The 19836-nt window shown below is 34.9% G+C and overlaps 1 protein-coding gene across 1 annotated transcript; it reads left to right on the forward strand.

The window, feature by feature from the left end:
* The first annotated feature begins 440 nt into the window (after window positions 1-440).
* Window positions 441-19836, forward strand: LOC133182713 (ADP-ribosylhydrolase ARH1-like). The gene is made up of 11 exons (XM_061317563.1): window positions 441-624; window positions 5602-5655; window positions 5771-5875; window positions 6405-6489; window positions 6584-6640; window positions 8167-8288; window positions 8573-8678; window positions 10244-10417; window positions 10777-10827; window positions 16638-16740; window positions 17631-19836. Exons 1-11 carry the CDS (start codon window positions 465-467, stop codon window positions 17700-17702), a joined length of 1089 nt encoding a protein of 362 aa, XP_061173547.1. The 5' UTR covers window positions 441-464; the 3' UTR covers window positions 17703-19836.

Raw genomic sequence — 19836 nt, forward strand, 5'->3', positions numbered from 1 at the left:
GGGGATAAACTTTCAAAAAAATGGAGCGAAGACCCACTCTTATCGAAAAATTGGGTTATAGTTTGAGAAAATGATCCTTTTTGCCCTCGTTATAGTGTGTATGCTATTTCATAGGCAAATAATTTTAATCTTTGTGAGATTTTTGAAAATTGCGGAGATTTTACAGAAAGCATACTTTAATGTTAGATGAAATATCCAAGAAAATTTCGTTATATAATTGAGATTTAATATTTCACCTTCATGCATTTCGCTCGCCTTGTTCACAAATTTTCCTTCATTCATAAAATGAATATTTATTAGAAACTGATTCTTGAAAATTAAAATTGATTAAAATTAATTGCATGAACGGGAAATACACTTTAATAACATTTCAAATTCATGTGGTTTCTGTCGTAAAAATTAAGACAAATGACAAATTTTAGCTTAAGTCTAAAACTGCTTCATGATCCCGGGGCCTGGCCATCATGCAAAACAAAAAAGGAAGATATGAAGCCGCTATGGTTCTGGGGGCTGTTGGTGACGCTTTAGGTTACAATAATGGACAATGGGAATTCTGTGACGATGGTCGACAAATTCACGAAGAATTAAAGAACATGGGTGGTTTGAACTCTATCCATGTAAAAGGTAATTATTTTCTATTTCTTTTTACACTTGGCTGCCTTGAAGCACTTCATTAAAACTCATAAATGAAATCAATGCAATGATAAAACTAACGCTATAAAACGTTGGATAACGTCAGATAACGTCACTGTCATTGTAAAAGCATGACAAATAATACATCAACTTCTATGTTCAATAGAAATTAATTTTACCAAATGTAATTTTAAAAAAGTTTTGCCAATATTCATTTTTCCAAATTTTAGCATAATATAATAAGATGAATCTTTATTGTAAAATAGTAATTAAGTTTGTCAGGGGAAAGAAAATCGTTAGCAAATACATACAAACACATTCGGTTTTGACACAATCCCTTCAAGATATAAATTGGAAAAAAAAAAACAGTTTTCTTCTACTGTTTATTTTCACCTTTTCTGATTAAAAGACGAAGTGGGCATTTTTTTGAAAATTACCCTTAATATGCTATACAAGCTAACTCAAAATGAATGAATGTGGATTGTATGATTCCTGACATATCTCCAATACACTGTGCTATGGGTAGAGACGTATGTAAGATACCTTTCAAGCTTGGCACAACCTTGTACAGAAACAGCCAAACACTCGCACAGCAATATGCACACGCACATTAGCGTAATACTTGTTGTGCTATAGGTCAAAGTCAATATAGCGCTAGCATATAACCCTATTGAATTGAAATTGAAAAATACATGTAAGTTCAACAATTAATATATTATACTTTGTGAAATTGATATTAAAGACAGAATATCAGAAATATCAAGTAGTTCAATATTGTCAAAATTCTAGACCATATAGGAGCCCTAATAAATATATAGCGTATTGTATGACCGTATTATATTGCTGAAACCATTCTTCCATAAAAATATAAGGATAACTGCACTTAACGCCGGGTTTTGGGTCTTTTTTGGTCGCTTCTGTTGCTTTTATATCTGAATCTTATTTCACTTTTGTATATTTATGAAAGAATCCTGTTAATTTGGAACCAAATTTAAATCTTAAAAGGATTTTAGACTGTGGTACAATAAAATGATTCTATGTTTTCTGTCCTTACTGCTTTCCAAATATTGAGAGTTTACACTTACCTGTCCTTAATTAAACATTAGGTATGCAAGAGAGGTGGAGCTAACATTGTCAGAATGGGTCTAAAATTAGAATAGATAAATAACTATCACAGTGGAAAATTCACTGTTGCAGAAAAAAAAACTTTATTTTGGACTTTAATTTTCAATTTCTAATTTTTGTCATTTTTTATTTCTTTTACGATATTTTTCGAATCCAGTTGTTTAATTGACCATTGACACCTTTTGGACTTTTGATCTGTTATAACAAAGAGACAGATTGTTTCAAGAACTGCGAATCTCTTATAACAACATTGTGTAATTATCTGTTTTTTTTATTTCCAAACATCAATGAGTCATTATGTATATTTAATTACTCCATACCCGTGAATCTTTCACTCATTTCACTTAATGTCAACACCTGTCATCTATTTACTCATTATGTACATTCTTATAAATAGTCATGTATAATTTCAATCTTTAGTCTGGAATATACATGTACGTAGGCCAGTCTCGGCCACGTCCGACTCGTCAGGACTCTGAGTCCGGAGGCCACTTCGGCCAATCCGACTCGATCATTTTTATTATGTCTGATTGCTGATTCATGTAAACTGTTGCCATCGTTGAAACTCATCTTATAACTAGTGCTAATTGTAACGGGAACCGTTACAGATGTTCCCCAAACGGCTCCCCAATCCCTTATGATGCCTCATTCCCTACAAGCTTCAATAAATTAGACAATACTTTTGTAATAAAGATGGACACTCTATTTTTAAGGGTATTTCATTGGAAAACTACTCCGATATAACTATATGGGTATTAGCCAATCAAATTTCAGCGCATGTGCTTGCACATGTTTTCTATATTTTTTACATTAATTTTCTTATAGTGTCTCACAATACATACATTTGTGTTAAATATTAAGGAATTTCATTGAAAAATAGGAGAGATGTAACCCTTTAAGTATTAGCCAATCAGAATTCAGCGTACGCGCATGCATGGCCTTGCATTCAATTTTGATAGTATCATAAATTTCATCCTGTTTTGTTGAAAACCAAGGGAATTATAGATATTTAAAGTTTCAACCAATCAGATTGCAGCACACCTGCATGCGCGTGTTTTCAAGAAATTTCCTATATAACATGTTGTAGCACCTTATAATATATATTTATATTCTAAATTTCAAAGTATTTTGTGAAAAAACAAGGAAATTATTGAGATTTTTGTATCAGCCAATCAGAGAAGAGAGCACGTGCATGCGCGTGAGTTCACGCTAATTTGACCATGTAATCTTGTCTAGACTACTAATATATCTTTATATTTTGAGTTTCAAAGCAATTCATCAAGAAATATAAAAGTTACGCCTTCATCAAGTATATCAGTCATTTCACTCATTGCACGCGCGCGCACGTGCATGCATGTGCGCGCAAAATGACCTTCGTTCCGAACACCTACACAACATGCCTATTAACCCTAAAAAGGTTTCATGTCAATCGGATGAGTGGTTCTATGAGAACACTCTCGGACAAAAAAGTACCGGAGAAGAAAGTAGAAAAAAAGAATAATAACTAGTTATAATTGTAACGGGGACCGTTACAGATGTTCCCCAAACGCTCCCCAACTCCCTTTTGGTGACTTATTCCCTGTAAGCTTCATTGAATAAGGCAATCAAGTATATTGTTTTTTTACGCATTACTCGCGCGCGCATGGGCATGCATGTGCAGGATGGTCATGTCATCTCGTCTATACTATAAATGCATCTTAATTCTGAGTATCGACACATTTCATCCAAAAATATAAAAGTTATGGCTATATCAAGTATATTGTTCATTTAAGCATTGCATGCGCACGCACGTGCATGCATGTGCATGTTGACCAAACTATCTTGTCTACATCATTAATATCTCTCCATATTATAAGTATTGAAGCATTTCGTCAAAAAGTATAAAAGTTACAGCTATGTCAATTTTATAAGTCATTTTAGCATTGCACGAGCGCGCACGTGAATGCATGTGCATGTTGACCATATCATCTTTTCTACACTCTTAGTATCTCTCTATATTAGAAGAATCAAAGCATTTCATCAAACAGTATAGAAGTAACGGCTATATCAAGTATATTGGTCATTTTTCGCATTGCACGTGCGCGCACGCGCATGCATGGTCTTGCATTCAATTTTGATAGTAACATAATGTTGGAATCCATTATACCTATTTATAATCTAAATTTCATCCTGTTTTGTTGAGAACCAAGAAAGTTATAGCCATTTAAAGTTTAAGCCAATCAGATTGCAGCACACGTGCATGCGCATGTTTTCATGAAAATTCTTATATATTATATTGTACAACCTCCTAATGTATGACTGTGTTCTAAATTTCAAAGTATTTTGTCAAAAAACAAAAAAGATACTGAGACTTTTGTTTCAGCCAATCAGAGCGAAGCGCACGTGCATGCGCGTGAGTTCATGCTGATTTGACCATGTCATCTTGTCTACTCTGCTAATATATCCTTAAGTTATAAGTTTCAAAGCATTTCATCAAAAAATGTAAAAGTTACGGCTATATGAAGTATGTCAGTCATTTCACTCATTGCACGCGCCCGCACGTGCATGCATGTGCGCGCAAAATGACCTTCGACGAGCACATCTACACAACATGCCTATTAACCCTAAAAAGGTTTTAGCTCAATTGGATGAGCAGTTTCCGAGAACACTCGCGGAACAAAAAGTACCGGAGAAGAAATAAGAACAAAAAATAATAATAATAATAATAATAATAATAATAATAATAATAATAAGAAACAGAGTAAAAACAATATGTTCCCAAACTTCGTTTGGGGAACATAATAATAATAAGAAGAAGAAGAAACAGAGTAAAAACAATATGTTCCCAAACTTCGTTTGGGGAACATAAATACGGAATCCTTCATCATTTGTTTTATCTCTGGAATTGCATATTGGTGGACCTTTGGGAATACGGCACACCTAAACTTCGTTTTTACCCCCACGGCCACACAGCGCCTCTACCTGTAACTCGTACCCTCTACGCCAACATTCCCTCACCGCAGTTCCAGAAGAATTCCTAAGTACCGTCCAAATCTACACGGTCACATAACAATGACGTGTGGAAAAAATCCCATTGCCATCTCGATTAATATTCTGTACTGACCAAGTGCAATACTGACAAAGGTTTTAAAACGAAATGAATAATAATGAGCATGTCCATATAATAAAAGCAGATTTTAAATCAACGCCAGACGATTTAAAGATGTACACGCTATAACTTGCGTCAGTTAAAAATAAAGTTGGAAATTTATTTTGTCAACCAAATAAAGTTACGAAAATATTGTAAATTACACGATTGGAAATGAACGCATTATAAAGATCTCAAATTATAATTATTTATTATCCTACTAGGAAAGTAATGCTATATTTAAATTCATGCATCATGTGACACCGTCGCTACTTTTAGATTGATAAACAAAAATGGCGTCAAGAAAACGAGGTAGGCCGTTTGGTATACAAAATAGCTTTTGACATGGATGGCATACGTTTTTTGTTTAAAGATACTTATCTTTGAAAATAACCATTATTAACCATCTACTCTGTAATGACAGATATTAACTTTTATTCAAAATAGTAGTCAAAATGCAACGTACCTCGTTGTCTATGATTTCCCGCGGACATGCGTGTCTATATACTGTTGTAGATTGGATGTTGACCATTCTTGCGATTAAAAGAAAAATGCTTGTTTTGTCGCAAATTTCGCACGTCCTTAAGTGCAGTCATCCTTTAGCAGAATTGCACAGGGGATGGGGATGGTAATATTGGATTTGGAATTAAGTTTTAATTGAGTAAAGACGACTTAATATAGAAGTGTGACCTATTCCTCTCTCTTTTTAATTTTAGTTCCACAGTGGCTTGTTAGTGATGATACAGTTATGCATCTTGCTACTGCAGAAGGTAAACATTAAAAAATATCTATACGCAAAAACATCCCATTTTTTAAACATGAAAATTATGCGAATGTTTTTATCCAATTGTTTTGAAATAATTTCCAATCGGAATATATCTTCAGCTTTAAGTAAATGCAGTAAACATGGTTCTGAAAGGGAACAACTCTACAGAGAAATTGCCATGAATTATAAAAAATGCATGAAGGACATGGAAGGGCGAGCACCAGGTAAGTTGTCCAAAACACGATTGCATTGTGCTGTAGAACTATTTGAAAAGACTGTGATCTTTGAAGACTAAGTTGTGGAAACAACACACGAAGATCAGTAGCCCTTTCAATTTCGTATTTGCTATGGAGATGCACGAACTAGAGGAATTAATAAGCCCATTATTTCCAGGGTTAATAGTTTAAGGTTGAAATACAATGATATGTTAAACTTAGTTGTGGACACAGTGACTTTTCAGTGTCATAATTTCTAGATAGGTATATTGTGCTCAAAGAGGGGAACTTATTGATTCAAGACCAACATATCAAAATTCAAGAAGACTGATTGATGTAACAGTTGACTATGTTTTGAATACCGCATCAATTAACTGAGTGAGACAGTGTAGTATCAAACTAAGTGATTGAAATCATTTATTACGAGCTGATGCCATGCTTCTGCAACCCTTGCGTTACCTTGTAATATTTACATACAATAGCTCGACTTTGTTGACGTTTTAGCAGTATATGTCACAGTAATTTCTTTTAATTGCAGGTAATATGTGTTGTTATTCTGTTAGTTTGCTTGATCCTTCAAAGCAGGACGTTAGAAATGGCTGCCAGGTTCCATTTTCAAAAAGGTAATTCTTTATGCTTTTATGCATGGATGATTTTATTGATCTTCATAATAAAAGAAACCCTTGTAAAATATCATGGTGTTACTTTTTCAAACAGCGGAGGAGGATGTGGTGCTGCAATGCGGTCCATGTGTATTGGTCTGCGATACCCTAAGTATGTTACAAGTGTCTAAGTATGTTACAAGTACAGTATTGTGCCATATATTTATGAACAAACGTAAAAATACCGTCATGATTTTGAAAGAATCATAAAAAAATGCTAGGTTTCTCGCAATTACACAATCTTACCATGCAAGTGTCTTACCTCTATAAATAGCTAAGAATTTCCACTATCGATCTATGACGTCATTTGTTAAATATGACGTCAGCTTAAAACGAAAAGGTCTCGTGAATGTAAACATGGGGAAAGGCAAAGAATTTTCTACACCCGTGAAACAAATGATTGTTGACAAATATCTGTCAGGACAAAAATATGCAACTATTGGCCGTGAATTGAACATTCCTCGGAACAGTGTGTATTCAGTTGTACAGCGCTATTTAGCTAGAGGTTCGGTGGAAAAGGCCCCAAGAAGTGGCAGAAAACGAAAAATGGACGACCGTGAAACTAGGAAACTTTTAAGAGTCGTAAAAACCAAACGTACTGTTCCGTTAGCTGGTATTACGGATATTATCAATCAGGGTAGGCATTCTCCTGTTTCACAGAGAACAGTCAAAAGACGATTGTATGAAAATAATTTTCATAGGAGGATTGTAAGAAAGAAGATCCGTATTCGCGACGAGAACCGCAAAAAACGTGTGGCATGGGCAAGAGGAAAGAGATTGTGGAGAGTTGAAGGAGAATGGGATAGAGTGATATTTACAGATGAATGTAAGGTAGTAATAGGAGAAAGCAACCGTGTGTATGTCTGGAGACGACCGGGTGAAGATTGGATGCCCGAGTGTTTATGCCCTGGTCCGCCGGTCAGAGTAAGTTTGATGATCTGGGCATGCATAACATGGAATGGTGTGGGGACAATATGTGTCGTAGATGGTAATATCAATGCACAAAAATATATAGACATACTTGATTCAGAACTTTGGCCCGTTGTAGCTCGGCATTTTCCAACAAACAATTTTATTTTTCAAGATGACAATGCGCTCGTTCATCGGGCCCGGATTGTTACTGAATTTAAACAGAGAAATGCCATCAACTCGATGACATGGCCAGCACAATCCCCTGATTGTAATATTATAGAAAACTGTTGGTTATTATTAAAAAATAAATTGAAGCAACGAATTTTAAATATAAACAATGCTGCCGACCTCGAACGTGAAATCCGCCATATTTGGACAGCCATCCCAACAACATGCATACAAAACTTGTATCGTTCAATTCCTAGACGCTTGCTTAAAGTAGTCAGTGCCAAGGGCAATATTACAAAATATTAAGGTAAGTTTTTATATTTAATTATCAAAATTTAGTGTATTATATATGGTTATAACATTCCCTGTAACTCATCTGTTTACGTCCGTTTACGTGACGTCGCCGACGTTTGTTCATAAATATATGGCACAATACTGTATCTAACTTGGAGGCATTAAATAAAATTCTAATTGCCAAGTCACATAACAAATCATGCAAAAGTTCATTCATCTATAATTTATTAAACTTTATACCTTTATATTTGAAACGGGTGATAGAAAGGAACAGCTCAGTGACCTTGTAGCTGTGAGTATCGAGTCTGGATGGATGACCCATAACCACCCTACAGGATATCTGGGAAGCTTGGCTTCTGCTCTCTTTGCATCTTATGCTATCCAAGGTACTATTGAGAGCACATCAGAATTGTATGTAATGGAACCCAAACTGAAGCTAAGCAGAAGTCTGTTTTCCCACTTTCAGGGATGGGGACTATAATGGTTATATTACAAGATAACAGCATATCGACAGTTAACTAAGGATAGAACACTTAAAAATCAAAGTGCCAATTATATTTAACATAATATTAAATCATAAAATTTGGTTTAAGGATAACAAAGTCAAAATAGAACACAAAGTCAGTAAAGTTTTATATTTTATTTATTAAAAACGGTATATAATTTGCAGATATGCCTCTGAAGGCCTGGGGCGCAGAGTTACTTAAGGTTATACCAGAAGCGTTGGAATACGTAAAATCACAAAATAACTCTTTGGATGAAAACTTACAAAACTGGTAATGAAGACTTTTAATTTTTTTTTTTTACTGTTTTAGGCGAACTGTATTCGTTTTATTTGAAACGTTTGGTCATAAACAAAAAATTTCAAAGTGCATTCTGTTATCTTCATTTAAAAAAGTTTCTCTTTGTTGGTAACAAAATTATGTTATCGAACAAATCTTTGCTTTATGATACGGCTTATATTAAACACACGATTGAAACAAAAGATGTATGTCAAAGTACTTTATATGTAACACATATTAAATTAAAACACTTAACGAGGCCGAGTCTAATTCCAGTGCGCATGACTTTGCGCAGCTTTTTAGTTTCATGCAGTCGTATCTGCAACAGAATCAGAAAATTTTATTTAAAGTCGTATTTTTTAACAAATAACATAAGCTCTGTAGAGCTTTTGACCGACAAGATTAGTAAGACATATACATAAAATACGTAAGTGACAATATACACATATAAACATAGTAAAATTTCAATGGCATGCAGCACAACAGACATAATTTACACACACAAATACACAACAAACAACACATATAGCATGCATTTACATATAGGACAATACATAGAAAGATACATAGAAATAAATATGAGTGAAAGGTCAAAATAGCACTTATACTCTAAAAAGGGTAGTATATAATTTAATATTATTGTATAAAATATGAGATAGCACTTTCGCTGGATTAAAAGTTAAACTTAATAATATCATAATTTTATGGTAAATTTACTCATTAAAATGAATAAACATACTAAACATAAGAAACAGAAAATTGAAAACTTAAAAACTACAACTAACTAAACTAAACTTTAAAAAAAACTGCAACATAAAACCTATCCAAGTATTGTAATTGTAATTCAAAATTAACATTATCTGTAACGTTTCTAGGTCTAAAATTGTGCTGTTAAGACAATATTTAGGAATAAATGCTGAAATGGCTTTTTCCGGTTCTGTAAGCAATGCATGACGCCGAAGAATGACGTTTGACTCGCTTGAGTATTCAAGACGTCCATGGACATTTTATTAAACACTGTTGACAGAACATCCAAAGAAACATACCAGCAATCTAAACATTGTTATTTTTTACCACAGTAATTCATCTGCGCCGATATATACAAATGTATGCCGCAATATGGCAAATTTAGAGGTATTGGGCATTGGGAAAAAATAAACTTCGTAATAATTCCTAGACCAAACCAGATGGTCAACTTTTTAACTGAAAACGAAATTCCTAGGGCAGAAATACAAAAAATATGGGAAAATGTGATAATTTGGCGCTTTTTCAACAAATTCCCATAGGGTCCAATAGTAAAATTTGACAACTTTTTAGATGGCCCTCTTAGAAATCGGGATGGTGAACATTTGATATTTTTATCTTAAAATAATTAATATAATAGTAAAATTCATTGAAGAAAATATATCAAAATATCTAGGGTAGAAATAATTAGACTCGGCCTCGTTAATTGTCAGTTATTTAAACGCTGTACATAGTGTGTTCTTTCTTGAAATACTCATACTTAAGCTAAAGACGATGCTGTTATCATTATTTCCAAGAACTTAATTTTTTCATAGGGATTATTTCTCAGAGGAGTGGGAAAAGTACCTTAAATTACGACAGCTGGACAGCGGGATGTCTGACCCAGTTTTCCCTCGTCACTATAACGTAGAGGATAGAGACAGATTCTATAGAGAACTTAGCTTCTCAGGATGCGGGGGTTCCAGTGGTCATGATGCCCCAATGATAGCGTACAATATTTATTCAATATTTATATTTATATTGTTTAATATAATTAATATTACAATATATATTGATACAATAATATTATATTTATATTGTACAATATTTATAATTAGTAGTAAAAAATAGTACCAAAAGGTTAATCACTCGTTTAGAATTATCATAAAGCCGTCAGAAAAATACATTTTAAAAAATACTACGTCGTTAAATAAAAAGTTTTTTTTTTTTTTTTTTTTTTTTTTTTTTTATATCAATCTCTGTGTTCTTAATTAATTCTAATGCACTTAAATGAACAAAAATAAAATCATATATTTTCTTTATTTTTATTCATGACAAAGTCTTTAAAAAATTACGTTTAACTATATAGGTATGATGCATTACTTGGAAGTGGAGGAGACTGGGAGGAATTGTGTAGCAGGTTTTATCTTTATTTTATTAGATCATCTAAGTCACTCAGGTGACCTGTTGTTATCTATTTTAGTCTGTCGTCGTCCGTTGGTCGTAAATTTTTGAATATTTTTAGCTTCTCGTAATTTTTTTAAGCATTTTCAAACAATTTGGTAAAGAGCATCTATGGGCAAAGGGAAATAAAAATTGGGAATTTCATGGCCCCTGCCCTCCTCCCCCGGGACCTGAAGGGTGGATCCAAAACCATCAAAACCAATGCAATTTTCAATTTTCTTCTTTACTCCAGGACATCAAGGAGTGATACTGTTGGCTAGATTATAACAAACAATGAGTCCTTTACCATCATTGTGAAATTCATGACCCAGGGTAAGGGTTTCTGGAGTTAGGGTGGGGCTCTATTGAACATATAGTAAAAATGTATTATTTCTGACAAAACTTTCTTCCCTGCTTCTGGGTATTGAACATACATACTGGTACCTAGAAAATTGTTTTGATGAGCAAGAATGCCTCTTTCAAAATTGTGAATTTCATGGCCCCTGGGTCAGGGGTTCTGGTGTTAGGGTGGGGTTCAAATGTTCATATAGTGAGAATGCTTAAATTCTGTAAACATCTTCTCTGTTCCTGGGTATTAAGCAAACATTTTTAGTGCATGGTTATGATGAGCAAGTATGCCTTCTCCAAAATTGTGAATTTCATGACCTCTAGGTCAGGGATTCTGGTATTAGGGCGGGGCTCTATTGATCAATAATGAAAATGCATTATTTCTTTGGAAATTTTCTCTGCCCTTGGGAATAAACATGTATAGCAGATAAACGAATTGTACAGTTATGATTATCCAAGTGCCTCTTTCAAAATTTAAATATTCATGGACCCTGGGTCAGGGGCTGTGGCGTTAGGGCATGACTCTATTGATCATATAATGAAAATGCATAAATTCTTTGATATTTTTTTCTGCCCTTGGGTAAATTAGAAAGCATACTGAGTGCAAGGTTATGGTGAGGTTGGCTGCCTCTTTCAAAATTGTGGAACCCCCGTCCCCCTCCGTGTCAGGGGTTCTGGTGTTCAGGTGGGACTCTATTGATTACATAGTGGAAATGCTTTGAAAATCTTCTCTGCACCTACGTTTTAATCAAACAATTTAAGTGCATGATTATGATAAGCAATGGTGCCTTTTCCAAAATTGTATAATTCCTGGTCCAGCAACAGGATTCTGGTGCTAAGGCGGGGTTCTATTGGTTATAATTCTCCAGGGACTCTTACCCTGGGTCATTATATAGTGAACTTGCATTATTTTCTTGAAAAATTTTCTTCACTGTTCCTAGGTATAAATTAAACAAACTGAGTGCATGGTTACGATGAGCAAGGGTGCCTCTTTCACAAATTGTTAAATTCCTGGATCCTTGGGTCAAAGGTTCTGGTATTATGACAAGGCTCTATTAATTGATTATATATGTCTTTGAAAAGCTTTTTTGCTACCGAGTTATCAGCAGATAATCTTAGTTCATGGTTACGATGAGCAAGGGTGCCTCTTTCACAAATTGTGAAATTCTTGACTCCTGGGTCATGGTTTCTGGTGTTAGGATGCACTCTACTGATAATATACTAGTAGTGAAAATTCATTACTTCTTTGAAAATCTTCTGTGCTCAGGGTTGTATTATACTCAGGTGGCCGTTAAGGACTTTTGTGCCTCTTGTACCGAATTCTTCAATTGTTCCAAAACTCGAACTTACAAAAAAATATGCATGTGTTCATCATATTTTTTGGTTTCAAATAATATAGTTTATAAGGTCTGAGAAAGTTAAGTATTTACTATAGTACTATGACAAATAATTATACACTAAACGTGTTTAAAATATTGCTTTAAAATACTTCGAAATGTATGATATACCTTTTACTTTATTTACTGAAAATGCAATACATTATTTACATGAATTTGATAAATTTTGGAATAAAAAAGTAATAAACTCGTACAAGTTCATTAAATAAAATAAATGAAATAAAATTACTGTTTACTATTTTCTCCATCTGACAATTTATTATTTTGATTTATTGATAGATAATTAAGGAAGTTATAAAAGTTATAATGGCTTGATAAACGCGGAGAAAGAAGATCTATAGATAGTTTAGGCCGGACTTGTTTGTATTCAGTTCTTTCGTATACTTGTTATATAATTTAATCCTATATAACCTAGTTAATAGAATATTTTTCCGAAAAAATAACAAAACATGTTTTTGGATGATAAAAGGCCGCAGCTTTAATAATTGTTTCAATGACAAATGTCAGAAAGCATTTAACAATCATTGGGTGCCACACACCTAAATTGGTAACGGGCGTTATGGCACCTCGCCTTCTAGGGTAATCCATAGCAAGGCGTAACAATATGTATTAATCGACTCCTAGGGTACCCCCTAGCGAGTCAGCTGGGATATCAACGTAATTGCCTCCTAGGGGATTCCTTAGCGAGGCTACTACCTGTTATACCGAACAGGTAAGCCCACTATACCGAGTAGGGCAAAATAAAACCACCCGTTATACCACACGGGGTACGAGGTTACTGTTATACCAAACAGATCCCTCACACAAGCTCCCAGTGCACTCCATAGCAAGCTTGTATTGGCTCCTAAGGTAGCCTTAGCGAGCCACCACATGCTCTACCAAGCATGTAAAATAGATAATCAAACATAATCAATAATATAATGATGACTAATGTCTCTGCTTGTCTGACATATCCGCCACTCACAGATGTTTATACATCTCTGCCACCCAACAAATAAACTTTAAGAGGAGATAAAAGCTTCTATGGCTGATTGCAAAGTGTTTGTTATAATTGCATTTCCCACATCCGACATATGCACTCCGTCAGCGCGGTAAAGCCCCTCCTCCGAAAATTCTATATCAGGGTGATTAATAACTCTGCCGTTAACTGATGCGACCGCCCTACGACCAGCTCTATTAACTCTTTTCCGTTTCCGTTCGACGGAGCATATGTCACGACCCCCTATCCAATTTCGGCGTGGGAGTATATCAGACCATATTATTTTGCAACTTGGAAATCTGTTTGTCATTAAACATATGTCGTGCTCTATTCTGGTACACAATTCCTCGCTCTTAATTGATGTGATATCATTCCCCCCTAGGTGGATTATTAAATATGCGGGAGGAGGACATTTTGCTAATTTTTTCTCGATACAATCAATAAGCTCCCCCCATTTCATGCCCCTTTTGCCAATCCAGGTTACCTGAACGCCTAAATTATCCAAACGTAAGTTAGTAGTCAGATTTGTAGCTGCCCATCTACACACCCAGTAAACAATCGAAGATCCCACAATCCATACAAGGTGCTCTAAAGAATTAATAAATAATATGGTAAATACAATTCATCAACAACGCTTATATCATATCTATTCTGATATACTTCAGGAATGCGCTTGATTTCCAGCGCCCTAGTAGTTGGATTTTGTCATGCGATACCCCTTTTGACGCAAGGCACGTTGCACCTCCAATTCTAAAAGAATGTGATTTGTAAGCGGAAATTGGGTGATTAATTGTCGAAAGGGTTTTTCTCAGGACTGCGTTAAACTGAAATCTAGTTAGCGGAGATTTATTACTATGCATGAATAATGAACCCTCAACATGTGGTCGTACTGCAAGAAATTTTTTCAAGTTATAAACTGGGCAAATGTTTCTTTGATGAAAAGATGGTAATAAAAGACAGATTCCCTTTCCTGTTTGATCGGTTTTAGAGAATCTTACAGAGATAGAGACACAAGGGACGCTTTTGGACGTGCAAAAGTTTATATCCTTAATAGTTAATGGTACATGGACGCAATGCTCCGAGGTATATACTAATTCCCCCACCCTAAATAGGCCGTAAAAAGCCAAGGTAAAAACTGATCTAAACAAAAATGTTTCATATTCCGAATAACTGGGGAGTGCCTATGGGCCAAATGGGCATTAATCTAAAAGCACTTTTGATATCGGATTTGGCTAGGAATGATCCGCGCCCTAGACGTTGAACCATGCTAATGGCCTCGTCAAATTTTGTGTAATTGACAGAACAAAGCGCTTCGTCAATAAAGTCATTGACAGAGTTATGGGTAGGGTAGGAGAGGTGGTGAATTACCCTAAATTCCCCTTCCGCTTTCTTGGGCACTACTCCCAGTGGCGAAACTCGCAAATTTGACATAGGCCGCGATTTAAATGGACCGGCCATCCGTCCTTTATCAATTTCTTTTTTGATATTATCTCTAGCAACATCTGCATGTTTATAAAATGAGGGCAAATTAGGTGCCTCTGTTTTTTCCCGAGGACCATGATAATGCAATCGAAAACCAAATTGAAAACCATTCATGAGTTCTTTCGCTATTTCCAAATTCGGATAATTTGTAAGGGATTTTTTTAAAGCTGAACTGTTTATAGGGGAGTTTGCTAATTTAAAGTTTCTGAGTTTTATTGGTTGCAGCAGTGCTGTTTGAAGCCTTTGAGATACGAAAAGTGTCATTTTTAGAACAACTAGATTTCGGATGCTTTCCCTTACAAATAGAACATAAATGCGCATATCTGCAATTGGCTGTGTTGCAACGACCCCTATTGTAACTAAAGCAGACACCAGTTTGGGTTGGCGCGTGCGCTGCAGCGAGGCTAGATTCTGGCCTGGGCGGGACAGCGATCAAGCGTAACCATAAATCCGAATTCAATTTTGACCAATTTCGGTAAGAAATTGCTTGACGCACTCTAAATTGCTCGTCATAATTTCTCCAGCCCATGCCAGGAAATTTCCTCGCCGCATCGCGAATAACAAACATATACTGCACCAATTCGGCTGCCCTCCCTGGGTGTCCTTGAATATAAATATGCAAAAATATAAGAAATGCATCTGTCCATCTATCGATGGTTGTAATTTTTTTCGTTTAAGACTTTAGGCTTAGCCTCAAGCTCACCCTTTTCATTTAACACAAAATTACTCCCAGCAGCAAACTGCTGCAGTTCTGCACTGCCCTTTGTCAACAGGGCTAAATTGATATAATTCCCAGCCCAAATTTTTTGTTTTAAGGAAAGTGGCACATGGGCACCTATATCGTCCCCAGCGCAAACCTCCATGTTTGGCATCGCCCCGAAATTATCTGCCGATGTCACGGCAGCTTCCTCCGGGGCAGGCCAAGAATTATGAAATCTAATTGCCTACCCTTATTAACGAGCAGCTCATGTTCAGGCTCCTCGGCCATTCCCATGGAGGCTGAAATAACTTCCTCCCTGGCCCGGGAATCTGACATGGTGTCAGTCTGGGCTTGGCGGACAACAGCTAAATTTCTTCTCCCCCCTCTGCCCTTCTGCTGTCTGGCTCCTCTGTTCCTATTACTTGCCCTGGTAGAATTGGCACTGGACTGGGATTTCTTGGATCTTATGGGTGGCATGGTTAAGGTTGTTTGATGTAACCGTTCGAGGAGGCTTTACAATTATTACGAGTGCAGAACGCTGGAGTAGCTATTGAGTGAGAGGAGGAATTCGCCACGTGCGCCCCTCTTTTATACTCGCGGCAATCGGGGGAAAGTGTCAAAAACACCTACCCCCTGTGTTTTTCGGAAATCAATTAAATACGTTTAATTTGCGATTGCATTAAACGACCTTAATTTATACAATTTATATTCAATAATATCATTCCTTAAACAAAATAAATAGAGCATTTCATTTAATGACACGCACGTATGGAATATTTGGTCGTTAATTGATCACTCAAGTTGTAAAGGGCGATATGGTTAAATCGTGTGATGTACTTAACTTGCTGCTTGTTTCAAATAAAATACGGTAAATGTTTCAGAGCTATGTTCCATGGAGGCGACAGTGATAGTACAGGTACAATAGCAGGTTTCTGCTTTGGAGCAATGTATGGTTTTCAAGGTGTTCCAGAAATAAACTTTAAGGTCAGATGTACGCAATTATTTTTTCTCCACGCGATAACAAATACATAATGCCATGTACATTTTGCCAATATACAATACTAAAGATTTGGTTATTTCTGTATATTTATGTTTATTATATAGTCTATTTATAGTCCCTATATAATATATACAAACGCAAACAGTTCATAACACTACATATTCACCGGATTTGAAGCCGTATTCACCGGAGGGTCAGTGAGCGTGCAGCGGCATTGTGACGTCACAATCAAATCCTCAAACAACGTTGTAAACGATTGGTTGCAACGGCCAGAGCCAGCTGTGTATCTGAGCAGGAAAAATGTCAGGCAAGCCTATCGCAGGATTATTTTCCAAACACGTCGATGTCTTACGCACAGCGGAAGAAAAACACAGACGTTATAACTTGTAATCTGGACATTTTTTTTTTATTTTTCAACGACAGAAGTTCGTAAATGAAAAGAATGTCGTCATGCATTTCAGTCATGAATGTCGTCATGCAGCCTTCAATGTCTTCAATTATTCAAATCCGGACTATATAATAAAACAATTATGGACTCTTTCGGTGGTGAATATGGCTTGTTATTCACCAGAAAAATATCAATATTGACCTCGGCTTCGCCTCGGTCAATATTGATATTTTTCTGGTGAATTACAAACCATATTCACCACCGAAAGAGTCCATAATTGTATAGTATTGTCTTTAAAAGAAATTTATATGTTCAAAATTTTAGTTGTAATTCAATACCAGTGAAGGATATTCTTTGGTCTATGTTCAGTTCCAGATCACATTATCATTTTTTTTCTACCCTAAAATTTATTATAAATTTCTGATTTTCGGTATAATAGTATGAATGATGATGTTTCAAACTTTTTTTGTATTTTTTCTGTTTCAGGATATCGAATACAAAGACAGACTGTTGAAGGAAGCAAGAAATTTATTTGCTTTGGCAAATGAGAAAAAGTAAAAAAAAAAAAAAAAGTTGACGACTGCCCTACATACATTTAGGATCTGTGCCTCTTTATTGGAAAAATGGGACATTCTAAAAATGAACTGTAACAATCAAGAAGGTGAAATTTTAACAAAAGTCCTAGGCGAAGAGTGGATTTACATGGATTTTCTGTACTCGAAAATTTCCAAGTCTGTTGTTGTATAATTACAACATTGTTATACACAAGCTTTTAAAACAAGCAATGAATTAATTTGGGTTAATTCTTATCATGCCAGGTAACTTTCATGTTTTTTTCCAATTTTATTTTAATTCAGTGAATGTATTTGAGAAACTTACTTATGTAAATCGAGGTTCGAAAGGAAGATACAGTTCATGTATATTGTGTATTACAATGAAAATTGTTTCTTTCGAGAAGCGAATTCTATTACATGTACCTCTCTTTAAAATGATATGTACGGTGGCGGGTGGCCACGAATTTAAAAAAAAAATCGTGGCCAGAAAAATAAAATTATGGCCGAATTATTTTGGTATATATTTTGTTTGTTAAGGAAGCTCTAAACACTGCTCACTGAAGAGTTTAAAATTCACTGTAGTTTTATGCATTTAGAGTGATCTGTCGTTTGGTGTGAAATGAAATTAAAAGAAATCTTCAGTAAATGAAATAAACTGAAATAGATTAATGTATTCTTACCATTATATTACACCAAGATAAAGTAATTAGAAACATTACGTGCATATATTTTCCCAATGTTAGTAAACAACATGCAGTGATTTCTGTTCACTAAATACTTCAATGTCTTTGAATATTTCTCCTGGAGAAATATGACATGTACCCTATATCGGAAATGACCTAGATAAATAAACTCAAAATGTACAACTATCTATGGTGCGATTTTCTCAAAGTCCAAAATACATTTTCCGTTAGTGTTTAGAGCTCCCTTAAGTAAATATGGAGAGGGTTCAAAACTTGCTTTCCAACTTTGCATGTTTTACAGTTAAATTATCATAAACCGTTAATCAATTACACTGTATAGCAAAATCGTTTACTTTGAAACATTACACTAAAATGTATTAAACTTTAAGAACCCTTGAATTATACCAGGCAAAAGAGGTTTTTGAATGATGTAAATATTTACCAATGTATAAAAAATGGAATGTATAAATTATGTGAGACATACTGTGAACAAACTAGTTTTGTACTGAACAAGCATAAATCGTTATAAAAATGCTTAGGATGCACATTTCAATTATAAAACCTTGTATCCTAAAGACATATTGTTGAATTTAACAAATCAGTAAATCATTTGCATCAAAGTCACAGTATTTCATTATGTTTCTATCATAATAATTACTATGAATCAAACAAGAGGCCCAGTGGCCTTTATGCCGTTTATGGTAAACTGTATGATACAACCCGGAAAAGATCTATAAAATGGCAACATGATAATTATTGATTGTTTATGTAAGATGTAATAAAGCAGAATAAATTGACAGAGGAAGATAGGTTGTTCACAAAAATCATATAGATCAAGGATCAACAAAATAGTTTTTCTAATAATCTGCAAGAAATCTGAAATTAGACGCAAGTGCTAATTGCACATCCAACTTGTCATTGTCACCAATCTTTAGAAAAATAAGCTTGAAGCTAATGTATTCAGAGCAACCCTATCATACACTCCTTCAATCAAGCCCTCCACCTCTTTAAAATATATATGGTGAAGATTAAAATATATTTATGTCCAATGTTTATTTTATTTTATGCTTACAAGTCTACCTGATCATTAAAAACTATACAGTAATTTCAATAAAGCAACTACCCTTGCATCAGAACCCATTACCCAGGGGCCATGAATTTCGCAATTTATATGTAAAGGCTCCCTTGCTCATAAGTGAAAACAAGTACGTACTTGGTTTGCCTGCTAGATGCCCAATAGCAGAGAACATCATTGGCCGCTGCTTTTTCAATAAAAATGAAACTCGTAAATTAATTTACCTTGTCATTGGTCATTTTCAACATTATTTTTTACCAGTATTGGACTTAAACCAACTTCATTTGATATCAATATGTCAGATTTAGACAAAACCAAATTTCTTTTAGTAAATTTCCCAAGACAAACCGGAAAATTCATATATTCAGCATATACTTACA

The sequence above is a fragment of the Saccostrea echinata genome, unplaced genomic scaffold (genome assembly GCF_033153115.1).
Source record: "Saccostrea echinata isolate AGI-Se365-2 ecotype Australia unplaced genomic scaffold, CSIRO_AGI_Sech_v1 ptg000009l, whole genome shotgun sequence".
NCBI lineage: Eukaryota > Metazoa > Mollusca > Bivalvia > Ostreida > Ostreidae > Saccostrea > Saccostrea echinata.